Below are 17046 nucleotides of genomic sequence, written 5' to 3'. Positions count from 1 at the left end.
TATCTGTGTGCTTATGCCATTAATATGAATATAGTGTACTATCTTTAATTATCAGGATAAATATTTTGCTTTTTTGAAAAAAAAGTTTTGTAGTGGTAAAATTGTTAAATTATCAATATGAAAATTAATATTTCTTGTTATATTTGCACAATTTAAGAGTTATGAAATCCTAGATCATTAGCCAGATGTGCAGTAATCATTTAGAAACACACTACCTAGAGTATTTTCTTGCTTGCTAAGAAATTATATTTATCTAGGCACTACTGAAAAATAAATATGTGCAGTTTGTGTATACAGTAGAGAAGAAGCGTGTAGCTAATGTTGCATCTGTTTAAAGGGCTTTTCATATGCTTAAAACTTTGCAACCCTTTTTGCTTTCAAACTGAAATTTTCAGATTTACTCAAACTCACTACCACAAAAAGAGTGGTAAAAATGTATTTTTTTATATTATTGTTTAAGTTATCCATTTTGAACAGCACTAGTACCTCAGCAGTTTGGAGTAGAACCTTGAAATTGGCAAAACCTACTTTGACAGGCTTTAATTCCTATGTTGCAGCTGTACCTTCTGGTGGTGTGGGTGAAACTTTATTATGATTTTGCTGAGTTATTTGAGTTTTTTTCAAAATTGATTTAACACATGTACACTTTTTTTTTTATTAAATCTGAGAACAGTTTGGAGATCCATTGTGTTAACAAAAAACAGAAACCTCCACACAACATCTTAGTATAACACATAGGTACATGAACAAAGTAAGTGGAAATTCTTATTCAGCACAAGAAGTGGTAACTAGTTTTAAAGGAAGTATTTAAATCTATGAGACATTGTGCAAACATGTCCTGCTCTGTGGTATGAATGGTTTAATATTGAGATTCAATGCAAATTTGCAATAGATTCAGACGAAACTAGACCAAACCCCTGCTGTATTAGGATTAAGTACAAGGTTTTTCTCTAAGATGTCTAAGAAGCTCAATTTATTGTCTTTAAACAGCTGTTGGGACTATTTTCAACTTTACTAGGGCTGGATGAAAGTTAAAATCCCAAACTTGCGTATTAGATTTCAATAGATGTATCACTAAAATTGAAGATAATCAGGCAAAGGAGTAAGGAAGGAAAAAATAAACAAGTAATATTTCAAATGAATCATAGAAATGTTAGTTTTCAAAATACTGAGAAAGAGCTAGGCCACGTGGGCGGGAAAGGTGGAGTACACAATAGGTATGGAAGTCGCTAGAAGAAACCAAGGCAAAAGAAGTGAGTTTTGGGGAGGAATTAGATCGAGAGAATGACAATGCTTGGCCTGGTACAAGACTGTTATCACTTCAGGTGCTGGGACAATGGAAAACAAAGTAGGAAGTCATGCGTGTGAGGAAAAGATACAAGGACCAACAAACCATGAGAAGTGGGGAAAGGAGTGGAGCAATGGGAAGTAAGTTGTAGATGGGGCAGATTTTAGGAAGAGTGTTAAAAGTGAGGATGAGGCTCTTGAACTTTATTTGGAAAGAGACGGAGCCAAAAAATGGACTCTGACCATGTCACGACACTTATAAAGCAACAGGAAAGGAAGACCGTTTTAGCTGCTGAATGTGGGAAAGATGCGCTAAAGGAGGAGGCTATGGAATTCTTGGGGAGAGGGGAGAACTGTGATGTGAACCAGTGTGTGTTAGCAGGGAAAATGAAAAGGAAGAAACAGATTTTAGAAATTTAGAGAGAAATGGCAAGATCCGACTATTAAAAAAGGAAGAAAATAATTCCAAGATTCTGAGTTTGAGTTACGGGTAGGGTGATGGGGAGAGGACTTGAGAAGAAAGATTAGAAGTTTTAATTTAAGAAAATAGTGGGATATCCATGGGGAGAGATGAATAAGACTGAACGAGATAAAAATCCAGACAAAGGTGGGTGTCAGAGTCATTAGATCAGAGATGATCAGATGACTTATTTATAATGCAGTTGCACCTGGTGGAGACCCCAGTCAGGGATTCTGTGCCCTACTTACTAGGCACTACACACAGACAATGAAGAGACAATTCCTGTCTGAAAAGGCTGTGAGTATATGTTGTGGGACAATGAGACCAGAGGACATCAACTAAAATCAAGTGCAGTGAGAGAAAGGAGACCAAGAACAAATCTTTGGTTAACACAGAGTAAGAGAAGAAAAAAAATGATCTGCCAAAAGGGAGAGGTCAGCAAGTTAAGAGGAGAAACGGGAAAAAACACAGTGATGGAAGCCCAAGAAAAAGACTTTCAAGGAGTAGTTGGTCAACACTAGGAATGCAGAAGACGGATCAAGAAAATGTGTCCGGAGAAGAGGCTCTTAGATTTGGCAAGGAAAAGATTGCTAGTGACTCTTGCAAGCAGAGTTTTAGTACAGTATATAGGACTGAGGCAGATCAAGGAGGGAGCTGAAGGAGAGGAAGTAAAGGCCCAGGGAATAGACCACCCACTGAGCTTAAAGTTAAAAGGGAGGGTGGAAGTGAGAGGGGCAGGGGGAAACGGCGAGAGGAAAGAAAGTACTGTATGATCAAGCGAATGTTTCTTTAGGATGTGTGAAATAACAGTATTCATCAAAGCAGAGAATAAAGCTAAAAGGAAGAGAGCAATTAACAATAAAGAGAGAGGGGAAGAGGGAGAGAACAAGGCAGGTTAGGATCCAAGAGATAATTGGATTGAGTTGAATTCAAACAAAGTTGTGTCTTTTGTTAGTTGTGATTGTTAATGCTTCTCTGCTGGAGGACAGGAACAAACTTCCATCTAATAGGTGCTTGTTAGGCCCTTCCTTATGCAATCATTTCTTTATGCTGGTAATATGTCTGGATTGAGAAATGTTATGCTATTAAAGCTTTCAACATGGAAAACAACCCAGTTTAATTGCAAAAGCTCCCAACTTCCAAGCTTATTTATATTTTAATACCTTTCCTGCCTCATCTTCTTAACAAATCTTTACCTAACTGGCCCTATTGCAGTAGCCCTCCATCCTGCACAGATCTGCAGGCGCCTGCTCGTAGCATTTCTCATTTTATTGGATAAAGTGCCCAACTATTAGAGCCTGGCACTTCATTGAACTAGCATCTTATGGTACAAGGCTCCTTTTGCTTCTTGCAAATTCTTTAACTTATTAGGCCACTGTTTCTCCCCCATCGCTGCACAGCCCACAGATGCAACGCCAGAGGCGATGCTGTCCTCTTCCCAGTGAGGGGAGAGGGGGACTGAGGTGGACTAGATAGAAAATTGGGAGAGAGAGAGGGGGCTGCGCTATACATCTTGTGGGGGACACACATTTATTTTTTAACAATATGCACTTAAGTGTGCATTTTATCTGTTCTCCTCAAAAGGAGAATAAAAAATATATACAGCCAGATTGGTTTTAAACTTCATCTATGGCAGCTCACTGGTGCAACATTTATTCACAGAAAATCAATAGGAAAAATATGTAAGCCAAAAAATAAAACAATTATACTAATAATATTAACAAATAACAATAAATGCAAACATCTGAAAAAAAGTATTGGTTAAATAATACTAATTACTTTAAATCAGAGAATGTACTGTATTATATTTTAAAATTATCCATTTGCACACGCAAAGAAAATGAAACAACACCACACACACTATTTAAAGCAAAATAAATAACTGACCAAACCTACGTACACTTTTTTTCCCTAGCTGATTGAGGACATATTTCCATTCCAGTCAAATAAAAACCCAGTCAAATTCATACAATCTGAAAATTCAAAAATATTTTAAAGCTGGGTGGTTTTTTGGGCAGGGGGTGGTAGAGGTCACTCTGTTGTTCACCCATGTGAGCCACAGTCTTTGTTAAAGTAACAAAAGCAATTAGGCTCTTAACTAAACCAATGGCCAATTAATGCAAAAAAAGCACATAATAAATAAAGCACTGCTAATAAAGCAAAAAACCAGAAGCTGACAGGCATCAAAAATCAGAATGTAAATACAAGTAATTTCTTAAACATACAATATGGTTGCTTGCAGCCGGTAAGAGCCGCCTGGGCAGGGGGTCTTGGCTCTGGGGCTGGTAGAGCCCTTGGGGAGCAACTTCCACAAGAGGCATAGCCCAGGCCAGAGCGGGTCAATCTGGGTCACTGTGGAGAGCCCCGGACCTTCACGTGCACTGGGCAGCGTTCCCCAGTGGGGAGGAACATGAGTTCGGAGTTGCTCTCAAACACCCCGGCTCCCCGCCTGTGCTTACTTCTGAGCTGTTGCTGACGGTGGCACTGCTTTCAGAACTGGGCACCCAGCCAGCAGCCGCTGCTCTCCAGCCGCCCAGCTCTGACGGCAGGGCTGCTTCCAACAACAGCACAGAAATAAGTGTGGCAATGCCATACTATGCCACCCTTACTTCTGCATAACATTTGACCTTTGCACTGGGAGGGGTGGCAACTGGGGGACTAAGGCAAATGTTGTAGCCTCTGCAAGTCCCCGCACACAGCCCTGCACACCTTTCCATATCTCAAAAGCAGGCAAAATATTGTCCTCAGAAACAGGAGCAGCAGAATGGTGGAACACTACAGCAGCCAAAGAAAAAGAAGAAAATATAAAGCAATCTGTGTGGCTGCATAATCTTATGGAGGTGCTGATTACCCTGAATTTAAGTCTTTAGGACAGGGATCCTCAATCTTTTCTCATCTTTAACTTCTGAAAACCACCTCCATTTTCCTTTTGTGATACCATATCTCAGACCCCTTACATGCATTTCATAATCCTGTGTACGTTCCACCCCACGCAGAGCCCCCTTACAAACACTGCTTTCTGCTCTCTGATTCAGATCAGTAATTTTTTTTTCAGTTGGTCTGCAAGATTAGCCATTTACTCCCTGTCTTCAGTCCATGATAAATGTATCTTTTTGCCTTGCAGTCCTTATGCTAACACTGTAGCACAAAAGGGAACACATCTCTGCTTACATATCTCTCATAAAGCGATGTTAGTGTATAGATGTTGAATGAGCCTTGCAATGTACGTTGTGTTGCTTAGCAACTACGTGACTCAAGGTTCTTTCAAAAATCTCTACAGATAAAAATAAAAATTACCCAAATTCTTCCATAACCCTTGCAAAATCACTCATCTCAGCTCAGTGTTAAACTGTTGCTTTAGTGGTCACGTTGTCTAAATTTACTGCACAGAAAGGTCAGAAGGAAGGGTTGTACTCTCTTATCCCTCGCCTGTTAAAATATTTATAATCACTGATTCTTGGAATGAGCACAAATGCAAACAAAAGTGAGGGGAGCTTTTAAATATTAGCACCCATGCACATATGCTGCACCATTGTGATTTGGTGCACCCTTTTTTAAGTAATAGAAAACAAAATCCTATGCATGTTCATTCTGTTTTTAAATATCCCCAACTTTGTTTAATATTAGGAAATTCAAATTAGGAAAAGCGCACATTCCTCCATTCAGTATAGGCCCCAAGTGAAGTTTTAAAATTGAATTCTGTTCAGATTGGATTAACTCAGAAATATCTTGATAGATTTTTAGGAATCTTTCCAAAGAGATTTGCTTGTAGGATCAGTCTGAACATATGATAGCCCCTCAAAAGGTAATTTTAAAAGAAATGTATGAGAAACTAAAATAGGATTAAAGAATGAGTGTCAGTTCATTCATAACCATAGTTGCTACCTTGACAAAATATAATATAGAGCTAGATTGTATCTTTACGATTTGCCTTGTGTAAGAGATGGTGCATAGCTGAGCTTCCCAAGGAGTAGATGAGGGAACAAATTGCAACTCTTCACTGTGAGAGTCATAATTTATGCCCTGGCGCTCTCCTTGCTCCATTGGGATAGTAATCTGCTATTGATTGATGCTGATAGTTCCATTTGCCAGGTTGTTTGGGGATGCAGAGGTGGGAAAGAGGGGAGCCAAGTCTTCTCTCCATCCACTTGCTTTGGAGGTGAATTAGCAGATTTGTGGAGGGCGCCCTCTCCCCGGCACTGTGACTTGTAATGCTAATGGCCCATACAAGGGAGACAGGAGTTGCCTTCCACCTCTTGAGTCAGTTGCAGGAGTTCAGAGAACATGATCTTACCCCTATAATCTTGGGTTGAGGGTGCTGTCTGTAGTGTATGAATGATGCTGGGGGCTCTCTGGGGAACAATAGCATGTAATAATAAACGACAGTATTGTAACACATCTGCACAGTTAAAGTTGCATAGGCTACTTTAACTGTCATTTCCTGAGTTATGTGTGTTCTAATCAGTCTCATTTCTATTCTCCCTTCACTGAAGTTCCCTTTTCCTTGCTTCCTCTGCTGGCTCTACCAACTCTTTCAGTAGTTCAGGAAAGGTGGGGACCTCATGGGAGGGAGAAAGAAGGGGACATGCAAAGGAGAAGGGAAAGTGATAAACATCGAGAGTGGGAGATGAGAAGGGAAATTGAGAGAGGGGAAGAATAAAGGGAGAGAGAGTTCACAGATGGGAGGATAAAGAGGGAATGGGCTTTTACGCTAGGCTGGTTTCAGTGAGACATCATATTGTCTCTTAAGGAGACTGGTATCTCACCAGAATCACCATGTGGTTAAACCCTTCCTCTTTGTTCTACTTGATATACCACATCCAGTCTCTTCAGCAATAACTGTAATAAGCGATCACATTCTGGCACCTCCACCCTGTATTGTTGCAGTAGAACTCCTATCCCCATTCTGCTGTCCTGGGTCCCAGTTCTCCACAATTAGAAGTCATATTCTACAGGGAAAGAATTGGGACCAACTGGTGCAAAGTCTAGGTAGGAGTTCTGTGGGGGTCTCATATTCATTTCTCATAGGGCTGCCTCTTAAATCTTAAGACCTGGCATGGAGTGTACTTATTCAACATAATTGCAAAATAGTAGAGCCATTAGCTTGATTTTTCTCCTGCACATTCATTCAGCTCATTTCTGCCAGTAATGTCCTCCCTCTTCTCCACCAAATAAAATTCTGACCCCCAAAATAGTATTACCCTGAACTGAACTCGCTGCTTCATTTCTGCTCTCTAGCTCATAAGGATTTCTATTTCTGAATTTGAACTCTTACTTTTAGTCCTTAGGAATTACTTCCCCTCTGTCTCCAGTCCCCCTCTCTCACAATGTACATTTTAAAATAATATATACTTAGGCTTTTAAAAGGGGCTATTGTCAATGCATAATAATTACAATATGGATTTGAAGATTTACTAACTGTATGAAATCAAAAAATCAGTCAAGGGGAAAAGTCAAATAACATCTGAAAGGAAAAGAAGAATGTCACACTGCAGTGAATGTTATTTAACTGTTAAAGTATGATTAGTAAGAAATGCACTCTTAAGAATACTTACACAGAGTTATTGCATCCTTAGCTATGGAGAAAAATGAGTAGACAAACATTCCTTTTTCTTTGCCCATTAACTTGTACTGCTTGCTTTATGAAACATTTGGTTGAACTGCTACATGAGAGAGGAAACAAAGCTATGTCTTATCTCATTGTTTGAGCAATTAAAGGTCTGCCATTCAATAACTTTTTTGGTTTTCAAAAATGCACTTGAGAAATTTAAAAATCAGTTATGGCCATTAGCAAATATTCTTGGCCTTTAGAAATATCTATGTATATGATAATGGCTTCATTTACTTATCATATGGTTTAAACTCTCTTTTTAGATTCTTGTCTTCTAAAATCTTAAGAATTGGTGGAAGCACCAATTACATAGCAATAAGAACCGTCAGCCTGAATCCATGTTGTACCTATTACATTTAAAGAATTTATCAAACTAAACTAAACCATACAGAGTATAGCCAATTTAAAAAAATACAAAAATCATTATGTAAATTCATTTAACACTACCACCTCTTAATAATGTAGTATCACTACTCATGTTTTTTACTTAAAAATTAGTTTAAGTAAAGGAGAGCATTTGTCTTTCCTTGGTGTGGTGAATTTGTTTCTCTCATTGTGAAGTGCAGAGCTTTCTCCAGCTTCTGATAACCCAGTGGATTTGAATATCTTGAAAATAGCCTAAAAGCTTTTATTAATTTAGGTACAAAGTACTTGAGCTTCTGCTTGTGGGGCAGGTTCTTCTCCTTCATGGAAACCTTCTAAGGAACTCTCTCCCCTGAGGATGTATGCTGGAGACCATCAGAGGCTGTCTTTTAGACCTGGTCACTCAAAAGCCAATATGGCCATTTTTGCTTCCTTTTGTCACTGGTCCTTTTGGATTTTTTGCCTCTTTTGTTGACTGTTTATTTTGCCTCACCGACTTTCTAGTTTAATTTGTATTTTTTATTATTCTTAACCTCAGCTCTTTTGTTTATCGTTAATGGGGCCAAAAGGCTGGCATGTGCTCAGGGCCGGCTCTACCATTTTTGCCGGCGAAGCAAAAAAAAAAAAAAAAAGCCGCCTGGACTGTGCTGCCCCAAGAATGGATGGAATGCTGCCCCTTAGCATGTGCCGCCCCATGCATGTGCTTCCTCCGCTGGTGCCTGGAGCCGGTCCTGCCTGTGCTAGCCCTTACAAGCCCCCTCTAACTAATCACAGCAGCATCCCAGATACTATACTCTGAGGGTTCAGCAGCTTTTTCATAGGGTAGATAACATTTTAATAGAGACACCCTTATTGACTATTTCCCTTTCCTATTTGATCATGCAATATTACTGTGGAAATTGTCAGTTACTTACATGGAAAAGCAACTAGCGTTTAGTGTTTTTTGTTTTGTTTTTTGTTTTAAAAACAGTTAAGTGCTCTTTTGCTCTTCATCTCTTGCACAATTTGTTTTGTTCCTGTCTCCTGCCCTGCTCCTCTGTTCATGCATCTTTGTTGCCTGCTCCCCTTCTTGTCCATTGCTTTTTATATGATTCTATGCTGCCTTTTCTTCCTTTCGTTCTGTAGATGCTTTCCTTGGTTCCCTTGCTTGGTTCCTTTCTCCCCTGGAATTTCCTCTGCTACTGGTGGTTAACCCTTTTCAGAGGGCAACTTTTGTTTCCTCTCTCCCTCTTATGCAGCAGAGAAACCAAAGCTGGCTTCTGCGCATTCTCTCCATCAAGTTATACAGGTCCATAGAGCCTCTCTTTGCTAGAAATGAAAAGGGCAGCAGCATGTGACAAGCCAGCATGTGCTCTGCAAATATCAGTGATCCATGGACCGTAGTTTGGGAACCCCTGCAGTTTTATCAGATGGGTCCTTGAAAAAATAAGATTTCAAATAAACATTTTCTGGGCTCTCTATCGTATCCCATTTTCTCAGGGATTCTGGAGAAGGCACTAGAGGGATAAGGTCAAGGTGTCCTAAAAGAAAATAAACTGTACCAGTAGATGCAGATTACATGGTTCACCCAGCAACCCAAACCCCAGTAAAACAACCATAGTTAAGGGATGTAGGTTGGTAGCAATACATATTTTGTGAAATGTTGATGGTAGAATTTTGCATGCTCCTATTTTTGCCATGTTTTGTTAATTTTGGAGGGTTATGCCTTTGTATATGTTTTTTGCAATGGTGAGTCTAATGTGTTTTCATTGTTGCCGTGTTAATATTGAGTTTGGTAATTTTTAAGTCCACTTTACAATCCATGAACACAAAAGGATTATGAAAAGGGGGAAATTAATTACTATTTCAGTTTGAGACACAAGTGAGTGTTTTGAAACTGAAATGTGCCTTATTTTTAGGAGTTCTGATTAAAAAACCATGAAGGGTTTAAATTTTCATTCATAACACTAAATTAAAACTGAGGTTTTGTAAATAATTCAGATACCACTGTGAGTGCATTATAAATACCTATAGAGGGTCAATAGAACTACACCATCATTTCTCCTCTCTATATCTTACATGATTTAGCCCTAATCCTTAGTTTTAGGCACATTAGTAGTCCCATTTAAGACAATGGGATTATTCATATGCATAAAGTCAAGCATGAGCCTAAGTGTTTGCAGGATTGGGGCCTTAAAGAGGCATTTGGCATATGTTTCCAAGAACTCTGTGATAGCAATTGAAAATATGCCATACATTTAACACTGCACATAAATCTGGAAAATAATTGCAGTTAGATTTCTGTGTGAAATAAAATAGTCAAACAGTAAAGCGGTAGTAATATGGATGATCTGAAAACAGATTCCATGAATCTCTCACATTCTCTGAACAATTTTCTTTGCATAGTGCAGAATACCAACAATATTTCAAAATCTATCATGGTGTGTCCTAAATGTTAAAATATAAACACAGGCACACAAATATACATGTTTAAAATTCTTGCCTGCTTTTTGCATGTTTTGCAGGTGGTGTACAGAGTGCCAAATTAGAGCCTTATCCAAATCATTTGGAATAAATAGTAGGTTAATATTTAACATGGCATTAGTAGAGATCCGTGAGAGTAACAGAATTGGAAATAAGCTCTATCAAATTAGCAAGGAACTTCAGTATCTGGCATGCTGAGTGTACCTACTAGGGTTTTTAATTGCAATCTGTGTTACTTTCCCTATTCATTAAAATCATCAGTAATATAAATCAAGCTACAGTAGGAGTGGGTTCTTGGAGAACACCTAGATTTCCTACATTGAATCTGTTTCTTATTTCCATTACACAGTTTTAATGTTTCTTTTTTTCCTCATTCATAGGGATGCTGGCGAAAGATCATTGTGGATGATACTATGCCTTTCAACGAAGAGAATAATTTGTTGCTTCCAGCTACAACCCGTCAAACTGAACTTTGGCCACTGTTGCTGGCCAAAGCAATAATTAAGCTGGCGAACACTGAGTATGTTTAGTGAGCTCTCTATCAGTTTGTTCTATAAAATTAGATGGAATTAATAAGCAACAAAATTATAATACACATGGTGAATGTTTGTTGCAAATTATTGTAATGGTAAATGTGGTTTTTGAGCTCTGATGTGAAAGCTGACACAGTAAATCTGTGTAGTAAGTTTTCTCAGCGGCTGTAGCAGACCTCTCTCTCTCTCTCTCTCTCTGTGTGTGTGTGTGTGTGTGTGTGTGTGTGTGTGTGTGTGTGTGTACACACACTCTGAAAGTTTCATAAGGAAATTAATCCAGGAAATCTTCTTAACTGCCTTGTCTGCATGACATTACAGTGTGTGTTGCAAAAAACAAACCAAAAAACCCTTCACATGCAGAGTAGAAATGTCCCAGAAATTTTAATGAGTTTGGAAGAGTGGAGATAGATGACAAAACCAAGGTAACTTACATGCAATATTGTCATAATGCATGGTGGTTCTTGCTTTCAACATCAGTAGTTTGTCAGTTAAATATCTTGTCTTACAGCAGTGATGCTAAGCTAAGTAATGCGTAACCAATCAATATTGGACAAGTAATATACAAACTGGAAGTGAAAACAAAATAACTGAGTCTCTGCTGGTGGAGTTAGTGATAGTAATCTGCAATGCCATATTATAGATTTGGTTCTGTTCGGTTGTAGGCCAGGCCAATGAAGATATGAAGTGCTCTGGATGCTCAGCCCGTTGGGCAGGAACAGTGGGACTCATGTTTCTTGGGAAAGAGGAAAGGAACTCCTCCAGCCAATTGGGGTAGTAATGATACACTCTGAAAGGATTGCAGTCCACTACAGCTCTCTCTTTAAAGAAGAATGGAGTCACAGTGTACAACAGGTTATAAATTGGAGACAGTAAGGATGGAGACCTTAAAGCCATGTTTATACTACACAGTTTTGTCGATGAAAGTCATCTTTTGTCAACAAAACAGTGGAGGTGTATATACAGCAAATCTCCTCCAACTGATTTAACTCTCCTGCTACACTGACATAATAAAACAACCTGGACGAGCGGCATAGAGTTTTTTCCAACAAAGTTAGTGACGCAGTGTCAAGATAGACACTGCATTGCTTATGTTGCCCAAATTGCCCTCCAGGAGGTGTCCACAATACCATTCATGACTGCTCTGGTCACCACTTGGGGCTCCGCTGCCCTGCAGCTATGTACACAGGCACATTCCCCTCCCCCTTTAAAGCCCAAAGAATTTTTGAAATTCCTCTTCCTGTCTTGCTTGTTGTGGAAAGAAAGTCCCTGCTTGCAGCTTTCTGTATAGGTCACTATTCCTGAAGATGCGTGTGTCATGCACCTTCCCTGACCACCCTGTGTTGATGTCGGTGAAATGACCCCAGTGATCCACGAGCTCTTGCAATACAATAGAAAAGTAGCCTTTTCTGTTGATATATTCCGTCACAAGGTGGTCTGGGGCTAAAATGGGGATATGCGTGCCATTTATCGCCCTGCTGTAGTTAGGGAATCCCATTGCCGCAAAGCCATCCATTATTTCCTGACATTGCCCAGAGGCACAGTCCTTCATAACGGGAGATGATTAATGGCCCTGCACGGTTGCATCACTGCAACCCCCATGGGACTTCCCAACTCCAAACTAATTCACAATTGATTGATGGCAGTCTGGAGTTGCCAGCTTCCACACAGCGATCGCCACTAACTTCTCCACCATGAGGGCAGCTCTCATTTTGGTGTTCTTGGGCTGGAGGACAGGGGCAAGCTCAGAACACAGCTCCAGGAAGGTGGCTTTGCACATCCAAAAGTTCTTCACTCTCTGCTCATCCTCCCCTACCTGCATCATGATGTAATCCCACCACTCAGTGCTTGTTTCCCAAGCCCAGTACTGAGGGTCCACCATGTGCAGCTGCTCCGTGAATGTCAACAGCAATCTTGAATTGTTTCTTTCCATAGCACACAGCAGGACAGGCACCACTGTGGCATTATCAGATCACAGCTCATGAAATACTGCAAGATCAGCTGCATTGTGTTCATAACACTCATCACAAGACAGACAGGATCCATGCTTTTAGACAGAGATGGTGGACACACAATTTACAGGGGCTGTTGAAAAGCAGCATAAAACATAGTAGGAAGCCCATGGAATGATGGGATGAAGAAAACTATATGATGGGATGCTGACCCTACCTGCAAGATGCACTGCAATCCTTTCCCAGAGCACCCAGTGGCAGATGGTGGCAAGTTGCACAATGGGATAGCTACCCACAGATGCACTGCTCTGTTTGTCGATGCAAGAGCACCAACTGTGGACACACTACGCCGTCACAAGGAGCATTGTGTGGATATGCACCAGCAATTTAATTACAGCGGTGGATGATTGTCAACATAACTTAAGTCAACTTAACTTTGTAGTGTAGATATAGCCTTAGTCTATTGCTAAAACAGAGAAGAAAAAATAGAATCAAGGATAGATTTTCATTTGTAACAATATAAACAAACATATATATTCACTTTTTAAAAAGGGAGGTTATATTTAGCAATAAATTGTAAATTTTAAAATTCTACTCTGAGAATGAGTAGTGTATTTTATTAGGTCAAGTTTTTCTTGAGAGTGACCTTTAAAAAAAGATTAGGACTTTTGATTAGGAAAAGGAAAGAAAAATAGTGGAGCTGGAGAGCGGATTCTGAAGAGGCAAAGTTTAAACTGCAGTCTTTATTTCTGTTGCAGTCTAGTGGATGTATTTTGTAGTATTTGACAGAGAGGGTCACATCCTGCATATTTCAAACATAAGGTTTGCCAGTCACTTAAGTTATCAGTTCAGAAAGATTTTCGTATTTCATGAATGATATACTGGATATTCTTTGACTCCTTGCTGGGCCTTTCCATTTAGTGTTCAACTTTTGAAATAATTACCAGTATGCATTCTTATAAAAGACAAAATTAGGGAATCTGACTATATCAAATCTTTACAAAAATAAACATCATAGCGACAACTAAGTATAAAAACATGTAGGAGATATGTTTGCTAGTATTTATCAAAAAGTATAATTTAGAGGTACTTGGCATAAAAAATAAAACCTACAAAGATGCAGTACAGAAACATAGAACATCACAAGATATTGATAATTAGGGTTTAGTCATGATTTTGTCACATGTATTAAGCAGCATGGTGTAGCACTGCCCCAGGACCGACCTGGGAAGCAGACTGTGACTCAGTCACAGCTTGCCTCTCAAGTCCCCTCCTGCTCCAGGGCGATGGTGGGGTTGGGGAGCAGGGATGTACCCTGCGCCAGAATCTGGCTCTCCGCGAGCAATTGTGTCTCAAGAATTTCAACATTTGAATCATGTTCTTTGCCTACACCTAAGTGAGTTCTGTTTTCTAGTATACTGCAACATTAGTTATGAGAGTTTAAAAAAAAAAAAAGTCTGGGCTGAAATGTTCAAAAGCTGATTAGTGACTTAGAAGCCAAAGTTCCATTTTCAAAAGAGATTTTACACTTATGAGTAACTAAGGTACTTTTTAAACATTTTACCTTTAGTTTAATTAAATATAAGTTTAGAGGACATAAGACTGAGGTCTGAGAACCCAGCAAAGAGAGACATATGTGAAAGTAAATTTTGTGCGGCATTTATAAGTTGGTAGAGATATCAGAAATTTTATGTATAACAAACTTCAGATAACCTTTTGTTTTCCAATTTTGTTTCTTTATCTCATTACTGTCATGTGACATTGCAGAAACAAGTGCTAATTGTAGTAGAAGATATTTTTTAAAGGGTATATTATATACTTTCAATAAATTTAAAGGAGAATGAGCTGCAGCCAATGAAGCTGAAAATGTTGAAACTTCAACTGGAAGATCTTTAGCAGCAATGGATTCAGGAACATCCATAACTGCTCTGTGTGTTGATAGCTTGTCTGACAGTAATTTGCTAATCTCTATATGCCTGATCTAACCTCTATTAATGTTATTGTTGACTATTGGTTTCCATGGGAGTTGTATCATGCTCTACTTAACTATAAATATTTTAATATTTGAATTTCTTGTAGTATACACGAAGCTGGAAAACGAGAGCTGGAGGAATTCACAATTCTCCATGCACTTACTGGATGGATACCAGAAGTTATTCCTCTCCAGTGAGTTTTTCTGTTAAGCAATTAAATACTATTTTTCAGAGAACCTAGATGAACTGAGATGTGGGCCTTAAAAATCAATTTATAAAAGGTCAGGATTTTAACTCTAGTAAGTGGGGAGATGTGTGTTTAAAGACTTTGGAGGTTAGAAGCTTGCAGTTCCTGAAGAATTTTTCTAAGTTTATGTCTGCAAGCATTTCTGACATTTGTGAAGCTATTACCGAGGTTAGAGCTGTTGATGTTTCTTTTTTACATAGTTACACTTTTTAACTCATATTGAACCCAGCAATGAAAACAGTCTACTTTGCTAGGTATGTCTAGTTTTATTCTGATATATGACAGGCAAAGATTATTTTAATATATAGTAGCATCACTTTGTATAAGAATTTACTGTAGAAAACACAGGAAATCCTATGTGTAACCAGAAACAAAGAGGTTGAGTTCAATTTACTGCTCTTTTCACATTTCCAAGCTGATGCAACTTGTTTACTTTTATTTCAAGCCAAACAGTCATACTAAACTTCATTTAATAACACTCCTGCTCCCATTCTCCCAGCCCCCTCTCCCCGATAGCTCATATTCAAGTCCATTCTGAACAGCCAGTGCAACAGGGAGTTAGTCTGACATCCTCCTTTTTTTGAGTGGCTGATTGGGATATATGGTGTAGAAGGCTCTGTTTGTAAAAGAAATAGTAATTTTGCAACTTGTGGCCTTTTAGTGAATGTATTTTAAAAGAAACAGTTAAACACTAAATGGACTAATATTCCAATAGTACATAAGGGGCCAAAATTTCAGTCTGGCCTTATTTAGGGCTCCCACTTGTGCTTGCAATTTAGGTTACCAGGTACTTAGCTGTTTAAGCCCCAGAATATGCCTGCAGATCAGAAATTTAGACATCCAAATGATCTAAATTACAGGGGCCATATTGCATCTGCAATTTACTAATGCAGCAATGAAAGCCAGTGTCTGCAAATCTGACCTTGAATATAATTTTTTTGTTTTGCAAATAGGAAAAGAGTGAGTACTACACTGTTGCTGAGTGCAGTAACACAGAGCTGGCTACACCTTGTTGCACAATAAACTGTTGAGGGATATGGTTTTAAGTTTTTCATGCAGTTACTGTGGGGGTCTGTTCAGGTTCCCTCCACTCCCCCGCCCCCTCCACATCAGTTGATCAGAGTTTACTTTATTTCTGGATGCAAGGATCCCCTATGGGGAACCAGCACAACAGCATATCAAGGGACTGTTAGTCTTTGTTAGAATCCATGGGGAGAAGGTGTTGGAGCTGGTTTTATTGAGGTGAATAGGAGCGTCTAGAAGGACCTTTGGAGGGGTGTTTCTTTTTACAAAATCAGGATTTAGTTATTAAAATGTTTTACTCTATGTCTCAGTTTAAGATCCTACATTATCGTTCTAGTGTTGCAGAATGATCTACTGAAGATTTCCCCATTAGTTGTGAAGTATCAGGTCTTCCACAGCAGTGTCTCCTAACAAGCCTGAGCACAGGATGGCTCACTATTCCTTTATGTGCTAGCTCCACTAAGCAGTCTGTCTATAATGCCTAGCACAAACCCTGTTCTTGCCAACTCTTGTTGTTTTTCTGACAATTATACATGAAAACATATAAATACAGCAGTGTGCTTGTTAGCTGAAATAATACAGTTACTTTTCCGAACTGTCAGATTCAGAGCAGAAAGCCTTATTCTGTAGCAAATATAAGTAATGTTGATGTATTGTATGTATTTTTTAAGGCCTGGATATTTGGATAAAGTTTGGATCTTTTTAAAAGACATAGTGCCAGAATTTAAGCTACCAAATGAGACAACTCCTGAACTGAAAAATCCTCTGTCAGATATGAAGGCTAAAGAGACCAAAGGGCCTGAGTTAAAAAACGAAATTCCGGTTGCCAGTAAGCAAGCAGAGAAGGCTGAGAAAACTGGCAAAGGTAGGAAACTCCAGACACTGTAAAAACTTTTCAAATTGAAGATAGGCAAAGTTGACATAATGCTCAGCATTCAAGCAAATCCTACTTTGTTACACTGTATGCTACTCTATAGGCCCAGTCTTGCTCCCATTGAAGTCACTAGACCAAATTCTGCTGTTCGTGACACCAGTGTAAATCCAGAGTAAGTCCAGTTTTAACTGTTGACCATAGTGGTAGCAGGTTTTGGGGCTAATTTTTTTGAAGTATCTCCTCCCTTTGATTCATTTGTGGCA

General features: G+C 39.1%; 1 protein-coding gene across 1 annotated transcript in view; it reads left to right on the top strand.

Annotated features, from left to right (window-relative positions):
• The window catches only part of ADGB (androglobin), a 219879-nt gene that overhangs the window by 43855 nt on the left and 158978 nt on the right, over positions 1 to 17046 (top strand). The window contains 3 exon segments of the mRNA XM_026649581.1: positions 10565 to 10704; positions 14746 to 14832; positions 16581 to 16774. Coding sequence (XP_026505366.1) covers positions 10565 to 10704; positions 14746 to 14832; positions 16581 to 16774 — 421 coding nt within the window.

Source organism: Terrapene carolina, unplaced genomic scaffold (assembly GCF_002925995.2).
Source record: "Terrapene carolina triunguis isolate 2854851 unplaced genomic scaffold, T_m_triunguis-2.0 Scaffold85, whole genome shotgun sequence".
Lineage (NCBI taxonomy): Eukaryota > Metazoa > Chordata > Testudines > Emydidae > Terrapene > Terrapene triunguis.
This window is presented reverse-complemented; position numbering and strand designations above follow the sequence as displayed.